At 36.8% G+C, this 23,744-nt stretch overlaps 4 protein-coding genes, 1 non-coding gene and 1 pseudogene across 5 annotated transcripts; 5 read left to right on the top strand and 1 right to left on the bottom strand.

Moving 5' to 3' along the window:
- The first annotated feature begins 2,845 nt into the window (after positions 1 to 2,845).
- On the top strand, positions 2,846 to 4,705 carry LOC106354482 (PLASMODESMATA CALLOSE-BINDING PROTEIN 4). The gene is made up of 4 exons (XM_013794427.3): positions 2,846 to 3,102; positions 3,296 to 3,535; positions 3,636 to 3,663; positions 4,072 to 4,705. The coding sequence occupies exons 1-4, from the start codon at positions 3,054 to 3,056 to the stop codon at positions 4,382 to 4,384; spliced, it is 630 nt and encodes a 209-aa protein (XP_013649881.1). The 5' UTR covers positions 2,846 to 3,053; the 3' UTR covers positions 4,385 to 4,705.
- Positions 4,706 to 8,423: 3,718 nt separating this feature from the next.
- TRNAN-GUU lies at positions 8,424 to 8,497 on the bottom strand. The gene has a single exon. It is a non-coding gene; the product is annotated as a tRNA-Asn (tRNA).
- Positions 8,498 to 8,558: 61 nt separating this feature from the next.
- On the top strand, positions 8,559 to 10,963 carry LOC106354483 (pentatricopeptide repeat-containing protein At1g69290). The gene has a single exon (XM_013794428.3). The coding sequence runs from the start codon at positions 8,615 to 8,617 to the stop codon at positions 10,589 to 10,591; it is 1,977 nt and encodes a 658-aa protein (XP_013649882.1). The 5' UTR covers positions 8,559 to 8,614; the 3' UTR covers positions 10,592 to 10,963.
- Positions 10,964 to 11,396: 433 nt separating this feature from the next.
- On the top strand, positions 11,397 to 12,214 carry LOC106355993 (annotated as a pseudogene).
- A 5,768-nt stretch (positions 12,215 to 17,982) lies between these two features.
- Positions 17,983 to 18,447, top strand: LOC106355994. Its single transcript, XM_013795845.1, has one exon. It carries the CDS (start codon positions 17,983 to 17,985, stop codon positions 18,445 to 18,447), a length of 465 nt encoding a protein of 154 aa, XP_013651299.1.
- A 2,059-nt stretch (positions 18,448 to 20,506) lies between these two features.
- LOC106354484 (probable LRR receptor-like serine/threonine-protein kinase RPK1) lies at positions 20,507 to 22,443 on the top strand. The gene has a single exon (XM_013794429.3). The coding sequence runs from the start codon at positions 20,721 to 20,723 to the stop codon at positions 22,266 to 22,268; it is 1,548 nt and encodes a 515-aa protein (XP_013649883.1). The 5' UTR covers positions 20,507 to 20,720; the 3' UTR covers positions 22,269 to 22,443.
- The last annotated feature ends 1,301 nt before the right edge of the window (positions 22,444 to 23,744 follow it).

The raw sequence follows: 23,744 nt of genomic DNA, 5'->3' as shown, positions 1-23,744 counted from the left end.
ACATTTTGATAAATATGTTCCATTTGGAAGTTCAATGTTTAATTAGACGGAACTACACATTATGGACTATTGCGAAAACACAATTCGATTTCAAAGTAGCACGATCTAATTCCCAATTGAGTCCGTCTAGCATATTTTCTTAGAGTTGCGAGATACGATTCCATCATGCATGATTGAATTGCAAAAATTTCTGGATGGGTATCTTACATCTGAACATAATTCTCTCTGATTAATTATTTTTTTAGTTGTTCTGGAACAATTAAGAGATTATCTAAAAACAATACGGTTCTAGCGGCAACGTTCAAATTAGGGATGTTTAATTTACATTTAAGTATAGTTTGGTTTATGGTCTATTTCTGATATTTTATTTTATAAAAAATAGTTATCGGATAAATTAATAGTATTTAGTTTGCTTTATATTTTTCCAGTTTTAAATTTATTTGTTTTATATAAAAAAGCTTAACTACTGTACTATCAATCAAGTTTATATAAAAATTAATATTCCCTTTTATATTTATTAAAGGGTGATTTTGCCCAATATTCATAAGAGCTCAAAAAATTAAGAATATAGCCATTGAATAGTTGATGTGACAATTAGACTCAAACCTTGACATTTCTCTCCTTCCACTCTCGTGCGCGTGAGTATATGCGCGTCACATTGTGTGGCGAAGATGACTGAAATATACTATACTATAAACCATATAATACAGTCGAAGCACTAATACAAATATACATGGTGAAAAGAGAAACATGTTACAAACGTCAACAAAAACACCACACCAGCTATAATATTCTAGACTATACAATGTATAGGTTAGTCGAAGCAGAAACACACCAGAGCATCTACCAAATTTCTTATGCTACCAATCATAATAGAATGAAACAAAAAAAAATACAATTTAGTTTATCTTTTTAGATCATTTTGTAACTGATAGCAGTAAAAGTGAATGTATAAGAGCGGCTGATGAAGAGATGTTGTTGTTGCTACGTAAAGTAAAAAAGAAGAATATGTGGTGGGGGGAGGAAAAGAACCTACACTGGAGGTGGAAGAGATGACAAGTGGTGAAAATGGTCGAAGAGAAGATGGCGGTGGCGACAAAACAATCAGTAATAGTGATGGTGACAATAATAGGATCGAGGTGAATAAAGAAGAAAAACAAAAAAAAACAAGAAAAAATGCGCGAGTTAGATATGAAGTTGCACAATTTGGGATATAGAATAACCCCAGGTGGGAAGGTTAGTCGATACTATACTATAAAAGTATGTATTATAGTATCTACTAACATATCATTACGGGAGTTGGTCAGGGGTGAAGGTCGAGAAGGCTGCAACTGTATTTCTTCGCTACAACTGCAAGTGACGCATAGTGACTTTTCACACCATCCAAGACAATAATGGCATATGTATATAAATCACACTATACTATCATGTCAGGTGGTATAGTAAAGGCCCTAACTTTCAATATCCTACTTAACGCCGCACGACCGAATCGTTCATCGCTAATTTCAAATTTTCTGTTCTCGAACTCAAATTTTCACGCACTCTCTTGAAATCCCTCTTCTTCGTCGCTATCAAGAGTTTGAAAAATAAAAATAGTGATAGTATAAGAAAAGTGACTGTAGAAAGAACACCAGGATGTAGTGGACATGAAGAATATATAAATAGTTTACAAGAAGATAGTACATAAAATGTTGATACAAATAACCAACTGACGGGACACAGCTGGTGTACAAATATGACTGAAAAAATATGGGATCCCATTAGCATAATTTGTCTTTAGCTGCGACTCAGCCAACTGCCCATGCTGAGCATCTGAAAGAGCTAATTGTATGATCTATATCCATCCTAAATTGAAGTAATTGTTGATTATTTTATGCCCGCCTAGTTGGTTCGTAACTAGCCAACTGCCAATGCTGAGCATCTGTGATTATAAAATAGAATAGAAGAAAAGAAGAAGATGAGATGATGAGTGGCGACGGTTTTGGAGGAAAAAATAATGCAATTGATCAAGTAGTGACAAAAAAATTAGGAGGCAGAGAAAGAGATACAATTTGTAAAAGAATAGAAAGAGAAGTGTATTATACTATACTGTAATTTAAATATAGTATGGAACATATAACGCGAGATACTGTTCATCTTCCCCAATCCACTCATCGCATTATTCTTCATATTATTAAAGATATTGATTCACATATTTATCTCACTGTCAATGAAATTGTTGTTTGACCCCATAATTCTAGTCAATCATATTCGACTTACTGAAATTTAATAGTCTAAAAAATAGAGTTTCATAACTTTGAAATGGTGTGTCCTTTATGCTATAAAATCATCTTGGAATTACCTTGATTGATTGACTTGTGCTCTGCAATCGCTCACGCCGCTTTGAAAATGGAAGATACTTTGTAACCCTGACTTTGAAGAGCCAATTGATGTCGCTCTGAACAATCGTTATTCGTCGAGTTAACCATTTTTCCTTCTTACGCACAATCGTTCTATTCACCTAGATTTTCTGTTTCGCATGCGAGAGGTTCATAAGTAAACACACTTTCCAACTGCTAGATTAAAAAATGACTTTCAACTTTTCACGCATATAAAGGATATTGTTGGAAGATTTCATAAAATTATATAAGATATCATAGCGTTGTAATGGTTATATAGTTCTTTTTTTGCTACGTACATGTCGCGTAATTCCCCTTTATTAAATGTGGGGGGGGGGGGGGGGGGGGGGGGGGGGGGGGTTAACTTTTGACCGTTGCTAGAGTTTTAATCACAAAAAGGCAGGTGTTGTAAAGGAACACATTTGAGTTACGTAAATCGAGGTGGCACCACTGGTAAATAAAGTAAACTTCTGGTCGAAAAAGCCGAAGAAAAAGAGAAAGTGTTGGACTGTGGTCGTCTATAATTGTATGTCTAAACACCATCACACACACTTGCCACTATTGTCTAGAACTCCCTCTCTTTATCGCTCGCACCGTCTTTGAACCCAAGAAAAGAAAGTTCCTTACAAGATTATCTCTCTCTCGCAATAGATCTCTAAGAACCCAGCAAGAGTCATGTCTGTTATACTTCCTCTGTGTTTGGTTCTCTCAATGATTACCTCAAGTAAGCCCTTTTATATCCTCTGTTTCATTCTTCTTGTGCCAGTTCTGAAAAGTGTATATATGTGTATCTATCTTTTTGCTAGTTATGAGATCTCTTGTATAAATCTAAGAGATGTGAAACTTCAAAATCTGATTTGCTTCTTGGTTTGGTTCTAATGATCTTGATTTTTCTGTTTGGGGGAAACTTTAAAAAGATGCGGCTTATTGTGTGTGCAAAGACGGTAACGAGCAAGTGCTTCAGAAGGCAATAGACTATGCTTGTGGAGCTGGAGCTGACTGTACTCAGATCCAGCTGAACGGAGCTTGTTACCAACCTAACACCATCAAAAACCACTGTGACGTCGCTGTCAACAGTTACTACCAGAAGAAAGCTTCTTCCGGTGCCACATGTGATTTTAACGGCGCCGCCGTCATCTCTAGCTCCCCTCCGTCAAGTATTCAACTTTATTATGACCCATTATGTTTTTGGAATTAATCAAATCTATAGATTTACTCTTGTCTCTTTTTTTTTTTTTCTCTTTCTGAATCTTGCAGCGGCTTCAAGCTGTTTATCTGGTTCCAGGTATGTTAAGTTTGTCTGTATCCATTCTTGTTCGTTGTTTACGTGTTGTTGTTTTATCAGTAAAAGAAGCTCATGATGCGTTTAGTAATGTTTTTTTTTTTTTTTTTTTTTGATCAAATGTTTAGTAATGTTTCTTTACCACCGACTAAACTAATTTTTATTATTTTAAAAATGCGATTTTAATTATTTGATCTTTTTTTGGAGACACAATGATAGAATATAGACAAGGATCCCTGATAACAATTGTATCATTTCTGTTCAGTTCACCTTTAGAAAGAATATCAAAAAACAATTAATCATTCACATGATCAAGATGTGCATTATCCATTGATCTTAAATAATCAACAAATTTTTTTTTTAAAATCCTTTTATATAATTAATCACTGATATTTTTGGCTACTTTTGCAGCTCTAGTGGGACCCCGTCCACTGGAACCCCAAAAAGTGGGACCCCAACCACCGGGACTCCAACCAGTGGCTTCCCATCCACCGGGACTCCGTCCACCGGGAACCCCACTTCCGGAATGCCCAACACTGGGACTCCTTCCACTTCCACGGGGATGCCTACTTCTTCCTCATCTTCAGTGTTCCCGGGTACTACTCTTGGACCGGTCGGGAGTGGCGGACTAGGTGATCCGAACTCTGGAGTGAAGTTGTCAGACCGAACTAACACGGTGTTCTTCTTACTAGCCGGTGTAGTTATGCTTGTCATGATGGGTTAGGACACACGGTTGGTTGCTGCAATGGATGAGCTTTGATTTTGCCAACGGCTTATGGGTTGTGCAAATCGGATAGTGCTGCTGTTACTTTTCTGGTTCTTGTGGAGTTCCTATAATTAGGTTGGTCGAGAGACATCATTATGCTGGGTTAGTAGCTTAGTAACTTGTGATGTACAAGTCTAAAAACCTTTTTTTTCTTTGTTTTGTAAATCCGGAGGACGAGATGCTCTTTTGTTTCTATTCTTTTTATATCCTTTTGTTTCTTTGAACCTTTCATATTTTAGAGCACCTCCGATGGCACTTTTAAAATATGTATTATGTATATATATGTATGTATATATTATATAGGTATAAATATATATATGGAATCCACAATTTTTGTGGAACTCATAGGCAAAGGCTCTTAAAATTTCATTTTAAAAGTCTTTGCCTATGTGAACCCTATATATATATATAAAATACATATTTTAAGAGTTTCAATGGGAAGAATGAGAAGAATCCCCATTGGAAGTGGTCGGGTGGTCTTGGAACCTATCACTATGCCACCAATTATATAATATGGCATATAGAGTGCCGTGTGTTTCAAAAAAGAAAAAATGCATATAGAGTGCCGTAACAATGACTAAAAATGTGATTTTTATCATGTGTTTATATAACTCAAGATTACCCAACATAAAAAATGAGAAATAGTAGACGTGACATCTTGTATTTTGTCACTTTGTACTTAAACAAAAGACATGGGTTTAGTAATTTGGTGATATTGTTGTTATCGTTCGGAAAGGAAAAAAAGAATTATTAGCTCACGATCAAGTTAAGGAGTACGGACTGACTTCTTTCATTGTGGGTTGTGTTCTTTCCACTATGCTAGTTAACGTGGAAAGTAGAGACGTATACAATCTTAAAGCTGAGAGGCTATTAGGTATTCATACAGAAAATGGCGGCGAGTCAATAAACTTTTGGTCTCCAAAAGATTGCTCCTCCTAATCCTATATAAAAAAATGGGAAGACGTTGGTAGTTGAATGCTTAAGAATATCTTTTGGATTCAAGTTAGGTTTTATGGGGGACGAGTTTGGGAATCGGGTGCCGCTTGTGGTGGCCAAGAATCTGATACCAATCTCTTTCCCAAGCTGATTTATCTCAAGTCTCATCCATCCATTCAAGCTGATTCTTAAAGTTCCTTTTGATTATTAGCAAACATCTCCCTTTTCCTATCTATAGTCTATGTTTACACCTTCCTCAGGCTCAACTACAAAAGCTTTATCTAACTTAGATTAATGCTTTTAAAGTAATTTTAGGTGGTTTCTCAAAACACAAGCTTCTCAAATTTGTGTTCAACATCAGCATCTAGTTGGTTCAATATTTTCTGTAGATATAAAACCTTTTTTAGCATATAATTTATTATCAATAGTGTTGTTCGTTTGGTTGCCGCAACTTTCTGTGTTTGAGCATGAGTCTGCGTCTGTGTCTGTTCATTTTGGTGTTGTTCGTTTTTCAGACGCAGACTCAGACGCAACTTGTTGTTCGTTTCGAAGACGGATGACATTGACGTAGACACTGGACGTAGACGCAGGAAATTGATTTAGTGCTCTCCGTTTGACAGACCCTGCGACTATTTCATTTATTTTATATTTAAATTTAATAAATTTGTAAAATTGCATTTTAAATAAATAAAATACAGTTTAAATTTGTAAAATTGTATTTTAAATAAAGAAAATGTAGTTTAAATATATTTACATCCATAAAAATATTATATTTAATTGGTAATAGTTTTTAGTCAAATATACAAATTTAACAACATTTTTTTATCATAAATTATAAGCTAGGTTAAAAAAATATTTATCAAAATATTTATCACAAAACAAAAGCTAAATAATACATCGTCTTAAATAAATAAAACAAATATTTCAGTATCGCACAAAAATGATAATCAAAGTTATAAGCAAAGAAAAACCAAGTCCTTTGATTTTTCAAGATAGACATTGTGAGACTCTTTCAATCCATATCGCTCAGCTAGCATCTTGCACAAAGCTTCAAAAGTCCTTTGATTCATTCGAAGAATGTCATAACATTGCTGATCAGATTCATACATAAGTTGTTGAACATGTCGTCATCCTGCTCCTCGATCTGTTCTATGACTCAATCTCTCAATAATAAGCACATCAAACAAACCAAGTTCATCATCATAATCACCATCCTCATCTTCCAACATCCATCTTTCAAGCATCTACAAAACCATATTGAATAAATCATCATCAATATGTCATATATACCAAGACCAATGTACAAAAGAGATAACAGATACGCTACAACTAACACTTCCACTACAAGAAAACATAAGATTAACTACGGCGATATTCCTCGTGAGTTCGTCGTAAAAGAAGTTTTACGAGGAATTAGCGAGGAAACACGTTTCGTCGTTACTCGTTCGTCATAACGCATATTTCCTCGCCAATTCGTCGTAACTTAGCGAGGAAAACAGTTCGTCGTAAAGACGAAGTACATAATTTCATCGTAAAGACCACGTAATTATTCCACGTAAGGAGGTCGCTATATTTCCTCGTAAATACCTCGAAAGGAGTTCCTCGTAAACTACACTCAGTACCAATTTATACAGCGAAGCTGGGTTCGAACTCGAGAGATCGAGAGAGAGAGAGCTAGGTTTGAGATTGAGATTCGAGAGAGAGATGGAGAAGAGAAAAGCTTGCAGCTATGAGAATTGAAAGTTGCGTCTGTATCTATTAGGTTATATATTTTTGGTAATTAGTGAATTAGGTTAAGGACAAAACGGTAAAATAGGTTAAGTAGACGCGAAATTTAAGTCGCAGCGGCGTTTGACGCTGGATGCTGCGTTCGGCTGCAGACGTAGACGTAAGTACATGCGTCGATGAAACGAACAAACTTAAAAAAAAAACATAGCCGCAGACGCATCGACGCAAACGAACATAAAAAAACATAGTGTTCCTGATTGGACATGGTATCCGAGTTGGTATCAAATTCAGAAATACGATTCAGGTCAAGTACATAGTTAAATATTCTTTTTTTTTCTTGAGAAAATGTTAACCAAAAAGGATATAGTATGAACGTATCCAGTAAGTAGGGGTGTTCAATCCGGATATCGGTTCGGTTTCGGTTCGGTTTTTTCGGTTTTTCGGTATTTCGGTTAGTAAAATATAACTACCATTCTAAATTCATATTTACTTCGGTTCGGTTCGGTTTATATACCGTCGGTTTTCGGTTTATTCGGTTTTATACCAAAAAACATAATTCTTTATTTTTGGATCATATTATATGAATTTTAAAGTCTTGTTGTCAACACATTCATTTATTAAAAAATATTATAAGTTCAAATAAAAGAACAAAAATAAAAAATGTTTCTATCATCTAATAAAATAATTAAATCTATAATTAAAATCAAAGCTCAAAATTTTGATAATAAAAACAAAAAACAAAAAACAAAAAATAAAACAGAAGCACAAAAAATAAGTTATTATATTATTTCATATTTAGCGTTCATTAAAGTCATGTTTCTTCTATTAAACACGAAACTCTATTCGTTTATAGATAAAAAAAATTGTGAAGAATTTCCACTAATTGTTATCATCAAATTTATAATCTTTATTTCAATTTAGTCAATGCTAAATTAAAGCAAAAAGATCAAAAGAAGACTAAGAAAATAAGGAGCATATTTGCGATGAATTGTTATTTAATTATAGTTCAAGTGTTTTACAAATTAGGACTATTTTATTACTGTAAAAATATGGTAATAGTTATTAGCAAAAAAATTAACTTATGATTTTATAAAATATATACATATTTACATGTTTCTATTTTTTTATCGGTTTTATTCGGTTATATACTGAACCATATCCAAATCCTACGATTTTTTAAAAATCATATCCATTCGGTTTGTATGGTATATACCAAATCCAAACCATATTATCTATTTTGGTTCGGTTTTGCCTGAACAGCCCTACCAGTAAGTCATGCATACCTTATCTATCATTCTTGTTTTGGGGCTTTGAAGAGTAATTTCCCCAAAAACGCTAGAAAGAGGGGTCGAACCTCCGACCTTATGGTTAACAGCCACACGCTATAACCAACTGAGCTATTCCAGCTTGTGTGATTGTTTCAGTACTCTTATTAATATATACTCATCATTACAAAACTCGGAAGCAAACTGAATATGTCGGAATGTGGTCTGAAAACAGCCTCTGATCGATCTCACTGCTTCAATGTTGAGGAAAACTCTAACTTCAATCCAACGAAGAAGACAACACTTGTCATCGTCTTCTTCTTCTCCAGAAAGTCAATCCCTTTACTCATTCCTGAAACCATCTCTCTTCTCCCACAAACCAATCACCCTCACTCCCTCCTTATCACCGCCTCCTCAACCCTCCAAAACCCTAACCCACGACCAAAAAGCCTCCCTTGAATCCACCCTCCACCACTCCTTAACAACCCACAACACCGACGAAGCATGGAAGGCCTTCAGATCCCTCGTCGCTGCTTCTTCCCTCCCCGAGAAGCCTCTCCTCAACTCCCTCATCACCCATCTCTCCGAATCAAACACCTCCCCGCACAGACTCAAACGCGCCTTCGCCTCCGCTGCTTACGTCATCGAGAAAGACCCAATCTTGCTCGACTTCGACACTCTCCGCACTCTTCTCGAATCCATGAAGATAGCCAAAGCTGCTTCCCCCGCGTTGGCGTTGGTCAAGTGTATGTTCAAAAACAGGTTCTTTGTCCCCTTTGATCTCTGGGGAGGTTTGGTTATCGATATCTGCCGCGAAAGTGGAACCTTGGCTTCGTTTCTCAAGGTGTTTAAGGAGAGCTGTAGACTTTCAACGGATGAGAAGCTTGGTTACATGAAACCTGATCTAGCTGCGTGTAATGCATCTCTGGAAGCGTGTTGTAGGCAGATGGAGTCTCTAGCCGATGCTGAGAGTGTGATTGAGTCTATGTCTGTGATTGGTGTGAAGCCTGACGAGTCTACCTTTGGGTTTCTTGCTTACTTGTATGCAAGAAAGGGGCTTAAGGAGAAGATTAACGAGCTTGAGAGTTTGATGGATGGTTTTGGGTTTGCTAATAAGAGAATCCTTTATTCGAATATGATTAGCGGATATGTTAAGGTTGGTGATTTAGATAGTGTTTCTGATGTTATACTCCATAGTCTTAAAGGAGGAGATTGTAGCTTCGGTGAGGAAACGTTTTGTGAAATTGTGAAAGGGTTTATAGAGAGTAAAAGCGTCAAGAGTTTAGCAACACTGATAACCGAAGCTCAGAGATTGGAGTCTGAGTCCATTGACATTGACAGATCAGTTGGGTTTGGAATCATAAACGCTTGTGTCAATCTCGGATTCTCTGATAAAGCACATAGCGTTCTCGAGGAGATGATTGCTCAGGGAGAAGAAGGATCCGTGGGGCTTGGCGTCTACTTACCAATCTTGAAAGCCTACAGCAAAGAGTACAAAACAGCTGAAGCCACTCAGCTGGTCACAGAGATCAGCAGCTCCGGTCTACAGCTAGACGTTGAGATCTATAACGCATTGATCGAAGCCTCCATGACGAACCAGGACTTCGTGTCTGCGTTCACGTTGTTTAGGGACATGAGAGAGGCAAGAGCGGTGGATTTGAAAGGGAGCTACTTAACAATCATGACGGGCCTCCTCGAGAATCAGAGGCCTGAGTTGATGGCGGCGTTTCTAGACGAAGTCGTGGAGGATCCTCGCGTGGAAGTGAACTCTCATGACTGGAACTCGATCATTCACGCCTTTTGTAAGTCGGGACGGTTGGAGGACGCGAGGAGGACGTTCAGGAGGATGGTTTTCTTGCGTTACGAGCCTAATAACCAGACCTACTTGTCATTGATCAATGGATACGTGAGCGGGGAGAAGTACTTCAATGTCCTGCTATTGTGGAACGAGGTCAAAGGGAAGGTGTCGTGTGTAGATGCGGAGAAGAGGTCGAAGCTGGACCATGGTTTAGTGGATGCGTTCTTGTATGCGTTGGTGAAAGGAGGGTTCTTTGATGCGGCGATGCAGGTGGTGGAGAAGTCTCAGGAGATGAAGATATTTGTGGATAAGTGGAGGTATAAGCAGGCGTTTATGGAGACTCATAAGAAGCTTAGGTTGCCGAAGTTGAGGAAGAGGAATTACAAGAAGATGGAATCTCTCGTTGCCTTCAAGAACTGGGCTGGTCTCAGCACATGATACAGGACAAAAGCCTTAGATGTTGTCTGTAGCTGGTGTTCTGACACGTGGAGTTGCTAATATGGGGGAGCGCGAGAGTGGGAGAAGTTAAAAAAAGATTGGCGCCAAAAGCAGCCATGGTTTGTTTGATTAAGGCGAGCTAATCCATATATTGTAGGAATACCTTTTGGCTTAAAGATATTTGCAGAGCAAAATGGATTTAATTCTTTCATTTTGTTCAATCTTTTTCCCCTTTTATCCTCATAATTTTCAAAGGATTATCCATTTCTTGTGTGTTTATTTTGTTTTTTTTTTTATAAAGATTAGACGGTTAATGTTTGATGGATTCATCATTGTTCAAAGCCTCAAGATTAAGTTTTACTGTGTTATGTATATACTGGTTCTTCCCTCTATTGAGGGTAATGTTAATCATCCTATGTTTGTTGTTCGAATCTTTTGCCCACTTTACATTGGATGTATAGACAGTGAAGAATCACGAGGAGAGGATTAGTGAAGGATGTAGCCGTTGCTGGTGAAGTATAAGGTTAAAAAAAGCTAGGGTGGATTGGAGTTTTACATGGATATTCATAATAAGTAAGTCTTCTGTTTTCCTCTTTATATATATCTTCTAGATCTATGCTGTTTTACATCAAAGAGATTCTGAACTTCAACTACTGATAGGTCCATTAGAACATATGTATATTAGACTTTTCAGCTAAACATGGTGTTGAATAAGATTGTTTCAAGGCTTCTGATTCGTTCATTGACTCCTTTCGAATTGTGAAGCAAGTTAAAAGAAGATCTTTTTTGCTTTTTTTTTTCAGGCATGGAAACGAAGCAGCAGAAGGGACACAATAGAAAGGGTTTTCATCTAAAGAAGCATAGAAACGCTAATGATAGTAGGAGTGTTGATCCAAGACGTACGAACAGAGAATAGAACAATGAGAAGCCGGTTTTTGTTCCAGTTGGGGAGCATTGCTGTGGTCAGTGATGCTCGTCTCAAGAGAGATCACCAACAGCTGATTTGCATCTCTTTCCTTGTCTTCGGTGTCTTCAGGCAATGTAGTCGACATAATAGGTAGCTCTCAGGGCTTTCTTTGAAATTATCCGAGTTACAAGGTTCATCAGACAAATCAGGATCACAAATCTCTGGGGTTAGTCATGCATTGTCAGCCTTCTGTTCAAATGATGGATAGAGAAGGATCTGACCAACCTCAGAGAATCGGTTACCGAGAGCTTGGAGAGAAACTTGAGCACAGTTTCGAATGATTCTCTGTTTAGTCTTAGCATTGGAGAAAACTTGGTGATAGCGAGAGATGAGTTGTTTTAGGTACCCTGATTTCAAGTCTGGAGAACCTTTGAAATCAAGTTGACCTGTTATCCATTCTGCCCTGCTTGTTCTCATATTCCGGTTGACTCTTCTGATCTTGGAAAGAGCTTTGATATGGAGCAAAAAGGGATTGAGGTATTGGGAACTGACAGTGAGGGATCAAACTCGAGTGTATCGTGGAGGAACATTGGAGATTGCAATAACTCACCAAGCAGCACGCAGTCAGTTTCATATCCAATGTGAGTTTGTTTCTTTTCTTACTCATTGTACTAGTCTTTGATTCCGGGAAACAAGAACTTATGTTTTGATTTATCTGTTTTGCTTTTAATAGCAAAACACAAAATGGAAGAGGAAAAATAAAGGTGAGAAAAGACTACGCAGCAGCTGAAGTCTGAAGCAGAAGAGGAGATGTTCTTGGCAGTGTTGTGTTGTTACGGGTACATTGATATTACTTCTTTAAAACTGTGATTGTTTCAATCGTAAAGTGATACGGTTTACGTATAGATTCCTGTAACACAGTTTTGATCAAAAGAAATACTGATTATATTGATAATAAAAAGTGTTTACAAACTCGAGAGTACTCTCACCTCTCCAAGTGATCTAATTTCTTAGTCATAATCTCAGGTGCTCTTAATGAGGCAAAAAGTATTCTGGCATACTCTTACGAATTCTGGGGTACTCTTTTCTATTCTGATACTCTCTAGGAGTGTGATTAATGTCGAAAGTGCCCCTGACCGATTTAAACTTAAATTAATGAAATAATTAATTAATCGAATTCATTTCTTCTTCTCTCGAGAGAGCCTCCACTGCCCTTGATCCTCTCTCTTCCTTGTCGTGGTGTTCTTTCGAGTTCCTCGCTATCATCGAATTGCTAACTCGGTTTCGTCGCTTGGATGCTGAATCATTGAGCTATTGCTTCCTTTTTGCAGGGTATGTCTCAAATCGTTTTAGAATCGTCATCCACCATAAACGATTAGCTCTATTCACAGGGATTCTGATTTGGATAGAAGATTTCATATTTGTGTATGAACTAGTCGATGATCAGAAAGTTTGGATGGTCTGTTTATTAGGAAATTCGATAATCAACAACTGTATAATTGCATGTCGGGAATCAAAGCTGATTACAATTTGGAATTGAAGACTCGATTCGTAGTAATGGAAAATTTCTTATTCATTTGTGTATAAGGATCGGAAAGCGTGGATGGTCTGTCTATTACTCAATTGGATAATCAACAACTGTATGATTGAATGTCAGGAATGAAAGGACGATTGAATCAAAGAAAACTGATTACTATTTGGTTTTCAGAGAAACATCTAGAACTCTGAAACTTGGGGAAACTTGGTTAGATTATACGGGCTGATTACTGACAAAACTCTGTAACATGGTATAACGAAGTATAACTTTAATGGTATAACTGTATAACAATGTATAACTTTAATGGTTTAATCTTTTTATATTGCAGACAATGTGTCTTTTTTCGACGAACATACACTTTGATTATGATGGACATTATTCGAAGGCTGGAGATGATTATGAATGGATTCCAACCGATGCTCGTTTGTATGCTATATCCTTTAAGATATCATCATTGGAGGAGATCACTTATTCATTGTTGAAGGAGAGGATATGCAGGAAGATGGGAATAGAACCGTTAACGAAGAAGCTCAATTTGGGTTACAATCCATTGGTAGTGGAACCTAAGAGGCAATCATATATTTTGGATGATGAAGATGTGTTTGTTTATCTAACATCAGTGGATAGAGAGCAAAGAAGAAGTATTTTTCATGTGGAAGACATCCAAGAATTGCAAATAGTTCAAATAACCAAGCAACTATCAAGAGTTGGAGAAAGCTCTTGTAGTAAGAATTATAGCGAGCGTGAGAGTGGATATGGAGAAGAAGAGAATGTGGGCACTAGTTTGGAACACGATGAACACCCTAAGAAGAAACAGAAGAGGAGTAGGTTGTAAACCTTTTGCTTTCAGTTTTGAGGTGAAGTAGGTTGTAAGCCTTTCGCTTTCAGTTTTGATGTTTTTATCGTATGGGAACGTTGTGAGGTGAAATTTGTATTTGTGTGTTGTACAACCAAGTGAAACTTTTTTCCTTTACTGGTAAAACTACGATAGGTAAACTGAGTAATATGATTGTAAATTCTAAACTTGTTAATAAGTCATGGAAGTAATAAGATGGTGATTTATTATTAAAATTATAATTTAATCAGAATTATAAAAATTTCATTTCATTTCATTGCTTGTTAGCAATCATTTAGGAAATACACTGAGTTCTCATAGCTTTTTCGTTAATACTCACCTCGTTACATTTAAAAATTTGCTAATGGTAAGAAATCAAGTTTATGTGTACATGATCGTATGAGAAATGAACCAAGGAAACATAATATAATTGGTATAACTATAAAATCAGTCATTCAAGTAGAGTATAACTAATATAAATGGAAATAATTAAAAAGTACAACTTTGATGTTTTTTGTAAAACTAAAAACTTGGTGAAACTTTGACCACGAAAATCCTTGAATAAAATTTTCCTCCCAGCTTTTCGAATTTCCCTCTTCCCAATTTGATAAAACCCCAAAATCGTTTAATCGAAGTATTAAAGACCTTTTTTTATTTTCTCCATTCGCTATCTTCTCCTTTCTCTCTCTTCCCTAATTTATCTCTCTCCCATTCGAACTCCCCCCAACCCCGAGAGAGAAATAGTGGAGATGTCCGCTTCTTCTTCCACGACCGGTGGTCGGAGACGAGTAAGAACTCCGGGAATACCTAGTAAGTGTTGGTGCGGGGTGTGCATCACCGAGCTCATCTCCAAAATCAATCAAAACCCATATTGTCGGTATTATCGGTGTATCTATGCGGTGTCACTAAGGGTACATCCGTTTATCTTTTGTTATTGAAGGCTTACTCGTTCTTCTTTTAATTGGTACGTTTAATCCGTTGTAGCTTGAGAACGACAACCACGTCTTCAAATGGGTTGATGAAGCTTTCACCGATGAGATACAACAGTTGGACAACCAAGTTCGAATGCTAGAAGAAGAAGTTCAATTTCTCAAAGCAACAATAATTTGAGAAATTGAAGTCAGTGAAGGTCCCAAAATAATGGAGCCCAAGATAAAGATATCAAGAGGTTGTGTTATTCTTGCTGTCGTTTTAGTTCTAGGAATTAATTCATGAAGTAATTCCTAAGAGACTTCCAGCTATTTTCAGTTTTTTTCTAAGTTTTTTTGTAAGTTTCTCCTAAGTTATGTGAAGTTGGATAACTATGTAGTTTGATCTATCGAAAAAGCTTCTATAATTTTTACGATGTTAGACAATTGAGAAAGTGAAAGTAACACAAAGTCTGACCTATTTAAACGAAAACGAATTTCAACTTTGTCTAAATTTTACAAAGTTGGACAATTGATTAAGTGAAAACACAAATTTATACCAGTTTATAGGAGCACGAACTTGTAGTTCATCTATGTTTTTCGAAGTTGGAAAACTGAAAAAGATAAAACCACGATGTTTCACCAACATTTGACATAGGTTCACCAACATTTAAACAAAGTTTCACCAAGTTAAAGACAATTACGAAGATGGAGAACGTTGAGAACAACAAGATTTACAAAAGACATACAGCCCCATATCGTTGAACATAAGGGTCATTGCGTAGTAGAGACTGCCTGAACTCCTCAACCTCCGGCAAACGCGGATTGAACCTGAAGTCAGATAATCCACCCTCGGTCTCAAGCCATAGACCAGGAGGACCAAAATAACCTGTGTAAATGAGTTTAGTAAAGGTTTTACTCAACTATCACGTTTAAAACTAGACACATAAACTACACTTACTCAAAAATTTCCAGACCCTCCACATCTTAAGGACCACAATCACCTGTCCACGACCCTTCATGTTTTCAAGACCATCCTGGAAGGCATAAGCATGAGCGCCAGTTGCCACTCATTTTATCCGACTGTCACTATTCAGAATAAAAAAAGGTGCGTCAATTACAGTATAGATAAATTTTGCTTTGATCATATGTTACTTTCTACTTACATGTTGTACCTTATGTAAAACACCATCGTTGGACTTGCAGGGTCATCGAAATGGGCTTACGTGTTGAAGACCACTCCCATTGTATCTACCGGATAATGTTACGTTTTTCTTAGTTTCATAATTTTAGACAATCTAAATCACTTAGTTTCACTTACTTATACATAGTTATATTTTTAATACATTACAAAGTTCTGAATCCAAGACATGCGACTGTTGCGGTTACTAACATCTAAATATGTGAATATATTTTAATTCTAGTAGCATTCATACCTATGGGATAGTTTCGGTCCCTGTGGTACATGTGAGGGATTACATGGATGTTCTTGAAGTCCATGAAAAGCCGATTGTTCAGAGGATCGATGATGTGGACCTGTGTATTGCGCGTAGCAGATAGATTGAACCGAGAGTTAGTTGTCTGGAAACCTAGATAGGAACAGTTAACTTTTACTCAAAAGATTTCCACCCATTTTCCCTTTTGCTTCTCTAGGCCTCGAAACCTATCAGAATTCCAATAAATGATCATCTCCATCTTGGTTCCCTACATAAATAAAGTACAAGGATCAAGTTTTTATTTTTCACGGTTACATGTTATTAGAAACTCGATAGATGATGATTTAACACGTACCTCTTCATCTGCTAGGACATATTTATAGAAAGGTACACTGCTGGTAACATAGGAATAGAAAGGGTAGATCCTGTGTATTTTGACTCTGAAACGCCAAGACGTGATCTTGGGGTTATAAGAAACTGCAGAAAGTTTATTGTAGTGTGTCATCTTGTTTGTTAAGAGAGGAGATGATGAATCCTTTCTTTGCTTTTCTTTTTGGTGAATTTTGCGGAGAAATTTTATATCCGGACTGAAGGAGACGATTTAACTTACTGTGGTGGAGTTTAAATGCAATGGTAATGATGATTGTAGACGGTGTAGTGTTGTGGTGTTTAAATGCAAGTGTAATTATTATTATAAGAGACTTTTTCATGCGAGACGGGCAGTTATTTCGCGGAGTCCATCATTATCATTAATTACATGTTTTTTCTCAAACTAAATACTAACATTTACATTTATTATCTCCTATACTGCTAGTTTTTGTCATTAAATATATCCTTAAGTATAATAAGTTTTGGATACTGATCATTACTATCAAAATATAAAAATATACTATCTAAATTTCGTTAAGTTTTACATAGTTTCAAATATTTATACAATCTAAATTGTTACGTTTTTCTTAGTTTCATAAATTTAGACAATCTAAATAACTCACTTTCACTTACTTATACATAGTTATAAATCTTAATAAATTAAAGTTATACAAATTTCCAAATTCCAGACATGCGACTGTTGCAGTCAGAAGGCGTGTGAGAGAAGTCTTGCTTTATCAGGGAGTCTATCAAATCACCCTTAAATGGACACGCCACTGCTTGAATCATTAATTATAGGATTTTTCTCAAACTAAATATTCACTTTTACATTTATTATCTCCTATACTGCTAGTTTCTGTCATTAAATATATCCACTAAGTATAATAATTTTTGGATACCGATCATATCTTCCAAAATATAACAACATACTATCTAAATTTCGTTAAGTTTTACATAGTTTCAAATATTTATACAATATAAATTGTTACGTTTTTCTTAGTTTCATAAATTTAGACAGTCTAAATCATTTAGTTTCACTTACTTATGCATTGTTATATCTTAATAAGTTAAAGTTATACAAAGTTCCAGTTCCAATTCCAAGAGATGCAACTGTAGGAGAGAGAAGTCGTGTCTTCTGAACTCGTGTCTCGTCGCGCCGTCTCCCCTTAAATGGAAGAGTTACAACTTGAACTTAAGTGGGGTAATAAATACTCAGTTTATACTTTTCTCTACACGTCAGTTGAACTTCCATACTACGTGTATTTCGGTTAGAGGATCACCCCCATTATAAAAGGGTTTATCACCTTCTCCAAATAAGTAAAACGAAAATCTCTCCATTTACTTGATTAAACAAATATCTCTCCATGTCGAACTTTAACTTGGCTCTCTCCCTCCTTCCATGCTTCATAAGATTCTCTTAGAGGTAGCAACAAGCCATCTCCGAGACTTCGGTAGTGCAAGAATTGCTTTCTCTGGGTTCAATCAAATTGGCAGAGAAGAATACTTCTACCGATCTACAGGTCTCTTTAACTTGAATGACTGGATTGATGAGGCTAATGCTTTAAGGACATTCAGGCTTAGGTGCTACCAAGCCGGTAATCTAGAGGCCATCTACATCCGAGGTATGTATGAGTTCTTCGTCCTCCATTTACTTGATGAAGGAAGGGAAAAAATCCGTCTTGCTGGTGAGAGAGGATTGTTGTGGGCCAAGTATGTAGATGGAATACTGAACTTAGCGTTTAGTGTTGATGCTAGAGGATTTGTTCACAACTATCCTAGTTTTAGTCGTGAATTTGTTGATCAGATGAATTTACATGATCACGACTTCGGTATCCTCAGGCCATTGGGGTTACGAAAAACCTAAGGTGTTTATGTCTCTACTGGAAAGAATAAATTCCAGCGTCTCACATGATTGTTGGTGCTCCGCAGTAATAGAACCAGTGTTTGTAGTCTCCTTAGATGGATCTAGAACACGGTGGACATGCAATCGTTGTTTCTGGCAATGTGCAGCTTGGGACTTCTGCAATGATATTCACTTGACCGCTGGCCATTGGCCAATTAAAGATTAGCTGTGTGTTTATGAGTTATGGCATGTACTTTTTATCTACTTTTACTAGGTTTATGTAAAATACATTTCATATAATATAATGTCTCTAGTTTTTCTTTATAAAGTAATCTTTATTTATTTTAACTTCAATAAATATATCATTAACAACACTGTCTCCATAAAAGAACATAATGCAAATGTAAAAGAACATAATGCAAATGTAAAAGATACAATCAAAACTAGTTGAACTTTGCAAATAAAAAAGTGTGACTTAGTTCAATTTAGAATAACTTTGTAATTGATACAGTCTATATTAGTCGCAGTCTTATACGATGTACAGTTACACCAAGATTTACAATTACACCAAGTCGTACAAGGTTTTCGAAAGTTATGAAGAAAGAGATCCGAATTTTATGGATCGGGTCTGGATGGTCCGCGAAATGGTACTGGTTGGGTTGTAAATATGCAAATTTCTGTTAGTTCCGTGGTCTTTTAATAATTTTTCGGATTTAATTAAAAATTTATCTATTTTCTAATCCGGGTAGCTTCGGACAGGAGTATCTGAGAATTTTTTTTTTCCGGACAGGAGTACTGGAACAATTGATTTATAATTTCTAGATAAAGCCCTCTCCTCTTATCCCCCTCTCCTTATATACTACTAATGTCTTAGGTTAAATATGCCACACATGACTCATGCCGTAAACTAACCCATTAACCTCTCTAACCCATTATGGAAATGGGCCCTCATAACATAAAGCTAGCTTGATGACCGAATTTTTGCTTTGTGTGTTGCTGCATACAGTTACTTCGAAGAAGATGATGAGAGGAAGTGAAGAGCAGAAACTAAGTACAAAACATCTCATAAATTGGTTAATATTGCTTTCCTTATTGTTCCTCTTCTTTAGTTTCTAGATTAGTACTCTTATCGGGCAACAGTCCAGCCGCTTCTTATTGGTGTATCAACGTCGATTTCCACTATTAGTTGTTCTTGGGAACAATCATCTCTTATAGGCTTTCATGTTTCATAATGCTTTCTACTTTTGTTGTATCGTCGAGCATGTCTCTGGAATCATCTGTTTCATGCTTCAGTTGTAAATGTTCCTGCTCTCTGAACCCTATTAAATTTCATGTTACAAAAAAAAAAAAAGAATAGTACTCTCTGCTCACCTCTGTGTTTTTTTTCTTTTAGCTAAAGAGACTTGACAAAAAAAAACACTAATGGGGCCTTGTTCCTGACGTAAAATAAACGTCGTTATGACGTAGATACACAGAGGAAGACACGTCTACTTAAAAAAACCCGTGACGATCGTTAAAACGATTTTCGGAATCTAATCATTCATGGATCAATTAAAAAGGGTAGGTCCCACACTTAGCCTGGCTGGTCAAACTAGAAGCAGCCATGTGGAGACCCTCCTTAAATATAACATCACAGACAATTGACTTCTCCTGGGTCCTACTCCCTACCCCTCTCTCTCTCTCTAAAGTCTGTAATGACAACGACAATAAAACCGAGAGAGACACGCCTGAAAGTGAAACGCTATCTATCTATCTCTCAAACATTTACATTTTTATTTTATTAAAAATATAACATCACCATTTTTAAAAATATATATATTTTAACATCTATCAAAGAAAAACTTTAGATCTTTAGTAAAGTAGTGTGTTTTGAAAAAAATTCCTAATTAAAAAATATATATTTTTTTGAAAGCTAAGCTTTTTAGTAGATTTTTAGACTTTGTTTTATCATTCTTTTTTCTTCTTTTCCTCGAAGTTCATATACTCGTTTGACTGTTTCCAATACGTCAACTAACTTTTTTCTTTTGTATTGATTATTGAGCCAATAAATATTTTTGTTTTCTTTTTAAATTGTCGTTTTCTTTTAGAGTAAAGAAACTTTCATCTTTTGCAACTTGAATTTCGAGAGAGAGAGATCAAAAATCTACAAAAGACTTAAAAAACTTTTTATTTGATTTTATGTTTCTGAAAAAAGGGTAAATCGAAAAATCAGGGCTTTGATTATCATCCTGCGTTTTTTGCCGTTCATCTCTCTCTAACTCTCTCTCTCTCTCTCTCTCTCTCTGGTGGGAGAAATGAAGAAAACGCTCCTTGCTTTGTTCTTGCTGCTTCTGAATCTGTTTGCGTTTTCATCTTCTCGGAAACTCAAACCTTTCCACGACGCAACTGTTCTTCTGGAGTTGAAGAGTAGCTTCTCCGATCCACACGGTGTTCTGTCTAGGTGGGATCCGAACATCTCCAACCACTGTTCTTGGTTCGGTGTCTCTTGCAACTCCGATCTCAGAGTCGTCTCTCTAATCCTCGACGAGACTAGACTCGGCGGCGAGATCTCTCCGGTGGTCGGAAGCCTCTCTGAGATTAGGGTTTTATCTCTTGCTTTCAACAATCTTGGAGGCCAAGTTCCAAAGGAGATCTGGGGGTTGAAGAGGTTAGAGATCCTTGACCTTCAAGGCAACGACTTTAGGGTTCAGAGATTCTCACGCGATGCTGTCAGGAAACTCATGAGTCATAACGGTGAAGAAGAAGAAGATTCAGAGAACGAAGCGAGTCCAAGCTCAGATTCTTCAGACAAAACCGGTTTGTACCCTATCGAGATTGCTTCCATCGTGTCGGCTTCAGTCATAGTCTTTGTCCTTCTCGTCCTCGTTGTCTTGTTCATCTACACTAGAAAAGGCAAACGTAACTCTCAAGTTCAAGTAGTGGAACCAAAGGAGATCAAAGTCTTTGTGGACAATGGTATCCCTCTGACCTACGAGAGCATCGTTAGAGCCACTGGCTACTTCTGCAACTCAAACTGCATCGGTCACGGTGGGTTCGGTTCCACATACAAAGCCGTTGTCTCTCCTGACAATGTCTTCGCTGTTAAAAGACTCTCCATTGGTAGGTTCCAAGGGGACCAACAGTTCCACGCCGAGATCTCAGCTCTCGAAATGGTTAGGCATCCGAATCTGGTAATGCTAATAGGTTACCACGCGAGCGAGACAGAGATGTTTCTTATCTACAACTACTTGTCCGGAGGGAACCTTGAAGACTTCATCAAAGAAAGATCCAAGTCTGCTCTCGACTGGAAGGTCCTTCACAAGATTGCTCTCGATGTGGCCCGTGCTCTCGCTTATCTACACGAACAGTGTTCGCCTAAAGTCCTGCATAGAGACATCAAACCGAGTAACATACTCTTGGACAACAACTACAACGCTTATCTATCTGATTTTGGGCTGTCTAAACTCTTGGGGGCTTCGCAGTCTCATGTCACGACAGGAGTGGCTGGAACGTTTGGTTACGTTGCTCCGGAATACGCGATGACGTGCCGTGTCTCGGAGAAAGCAGATGTTTACAGCTACGGTATTGTCATCTTGGAGCTTATATCGGATAAGCGAGCTTTGGATCCTTCTTTCTCGTCTCACGAGAATGGATTCAACATTGTCTCGTGGGCGCATATGATGCTGAGTCAAGGCAAAGCTAAGGAGGTTTTCACCAAGGGACTGTGGGAGACTGGTCCTCAGGATGATCTGGTCGAGGTTCTGCATTTAGCACTCAAATGCACGGTTGATAGCCTCTCGATAAGGCCGACGATGAAACAAGCTGTTAAACAACTGAAACGAATCCACCCTTCTAGATTGTGATACAGCAGCAAAACACAAGTGTGTAGTAGCTATTAGAAGCTTTGTAGCTTTTTGTATTTTTTGTTTTTAAGTCTGTTTGCTTATTTTCAGACTAGGAGGTTTTTCATCTGTGTACTAACTCTACTCGGTACTCACCATATGCATCATCAATGTGATTCTCTTAAATCTGTAAACTGATAGACATGTGTTGCTTACAAAATGTTAACTCAGATTCAGACAAAACATATGTTGTCTGATCTAAAACTCTTTAAGACATAAAAGGGATAAATGAAGAGAGAGTATTAGGGGATCTATGTTGTTGCCGTTGTAAGCTTTTTGCTTCCTTGCTAGACCCTGTAATGAATCAAAACAACACTGTTTCTAAGTAACATTTGGTTAAGTTTAAATCTTCATAACCAAGCAAATGGGCCTTTCAGGTTCCGACAAGGTGAAAACTAACTTTTGTGTTATGTAATGATTTCAGAATGATGCATCCATTTGTGTAATGCGATTTGGTTTCCATCTCGGAAACACTTGAACAACTTCCTCAGCCGCCGCCTTGGGACTCAAGGGAGCCTTGTAGTGAATAAAATGACCAGCACTGTGTTGTCGTAAAAGCCCACCTTTGTTAGCCGTCGCTGACCACCGTGGAACACGTACAAAATTATTAATAGCTGAAGCTTGATCATAATCACACCATCATAGTAAGTAGAATAATCTTTTGTAATCTCACATTCTATAGCATCCATGGTTGAAACGCATACGAGTATCTTTGAGTCCCATATAGTTTATATGAAGGGTTTTGCCATAATAATCATAAACTGAACAGATTCTATGCCATTAATGGGTCGGATTCTAAATGTTTTAAAATATGCGAGGATGATAGATTCTACTATTTTCTGTTCCACATTATTTTGTGAATATAATTTTCTTGGATAGATTTTGATTGCTATAAAAAAAAAAAAGAATAGATTAGGACTACAGCATTAGAAACTAACACTATGAATACATTCACAAATCACCAGTTGTCGAAAAGAATTCTTAACATTCTAAGATGATATTCTACCTTTTTATCCTCTTAAACTGTAAATTATTGTAGCCATCTCCTATATAGTTACGCGCTAATGCTATAAGAAATTAGAAAACTAGTTCTAAAATTGTATTTGAAAAAAGATAAGCAACGTTGACCCATTTTATAAGAAAAAAGGTTAGGTAATAATAAGATGGAGAAAGGAATGGAATCAGATCTAAGCAAAATCGTTGACGTGTAAAGCTTTTGCAATCCAAACCCTGCAGATTATAGAGGGGGAAAACATTCGCATAATTGTTGATTTAAATTGCTCTATACTGATTACTTTTTTGGAAGTAAGATGCTAATCACCTTGCTTTTTATGTTATTACAAATGCATATCATTCTTTGTTTATGTAATATTTGATTAACGCAACATTAGACCAGAAACCCATCTTAGAGTTTATTTATTTTCTTAAAGGTGATTG

Source organism: Brassica napus, chromosome C2 (genome assembly GCF_020379485.1).
Source record: "Brassica napus cultivar Da-Ae chromosome C2, Da-Ae, whole genome shotgun sequence".
NCBI lineage: Eukaryota > Viridiplantae > Streptophyta > Magnoliopsida > Brassicales > Brassicaceae > Brassica > Brassica napus.
Note: the sequence above shows the minus strand (reverse complement) of the source record. Positions and strands in the feature narration are given on the sequence as shown.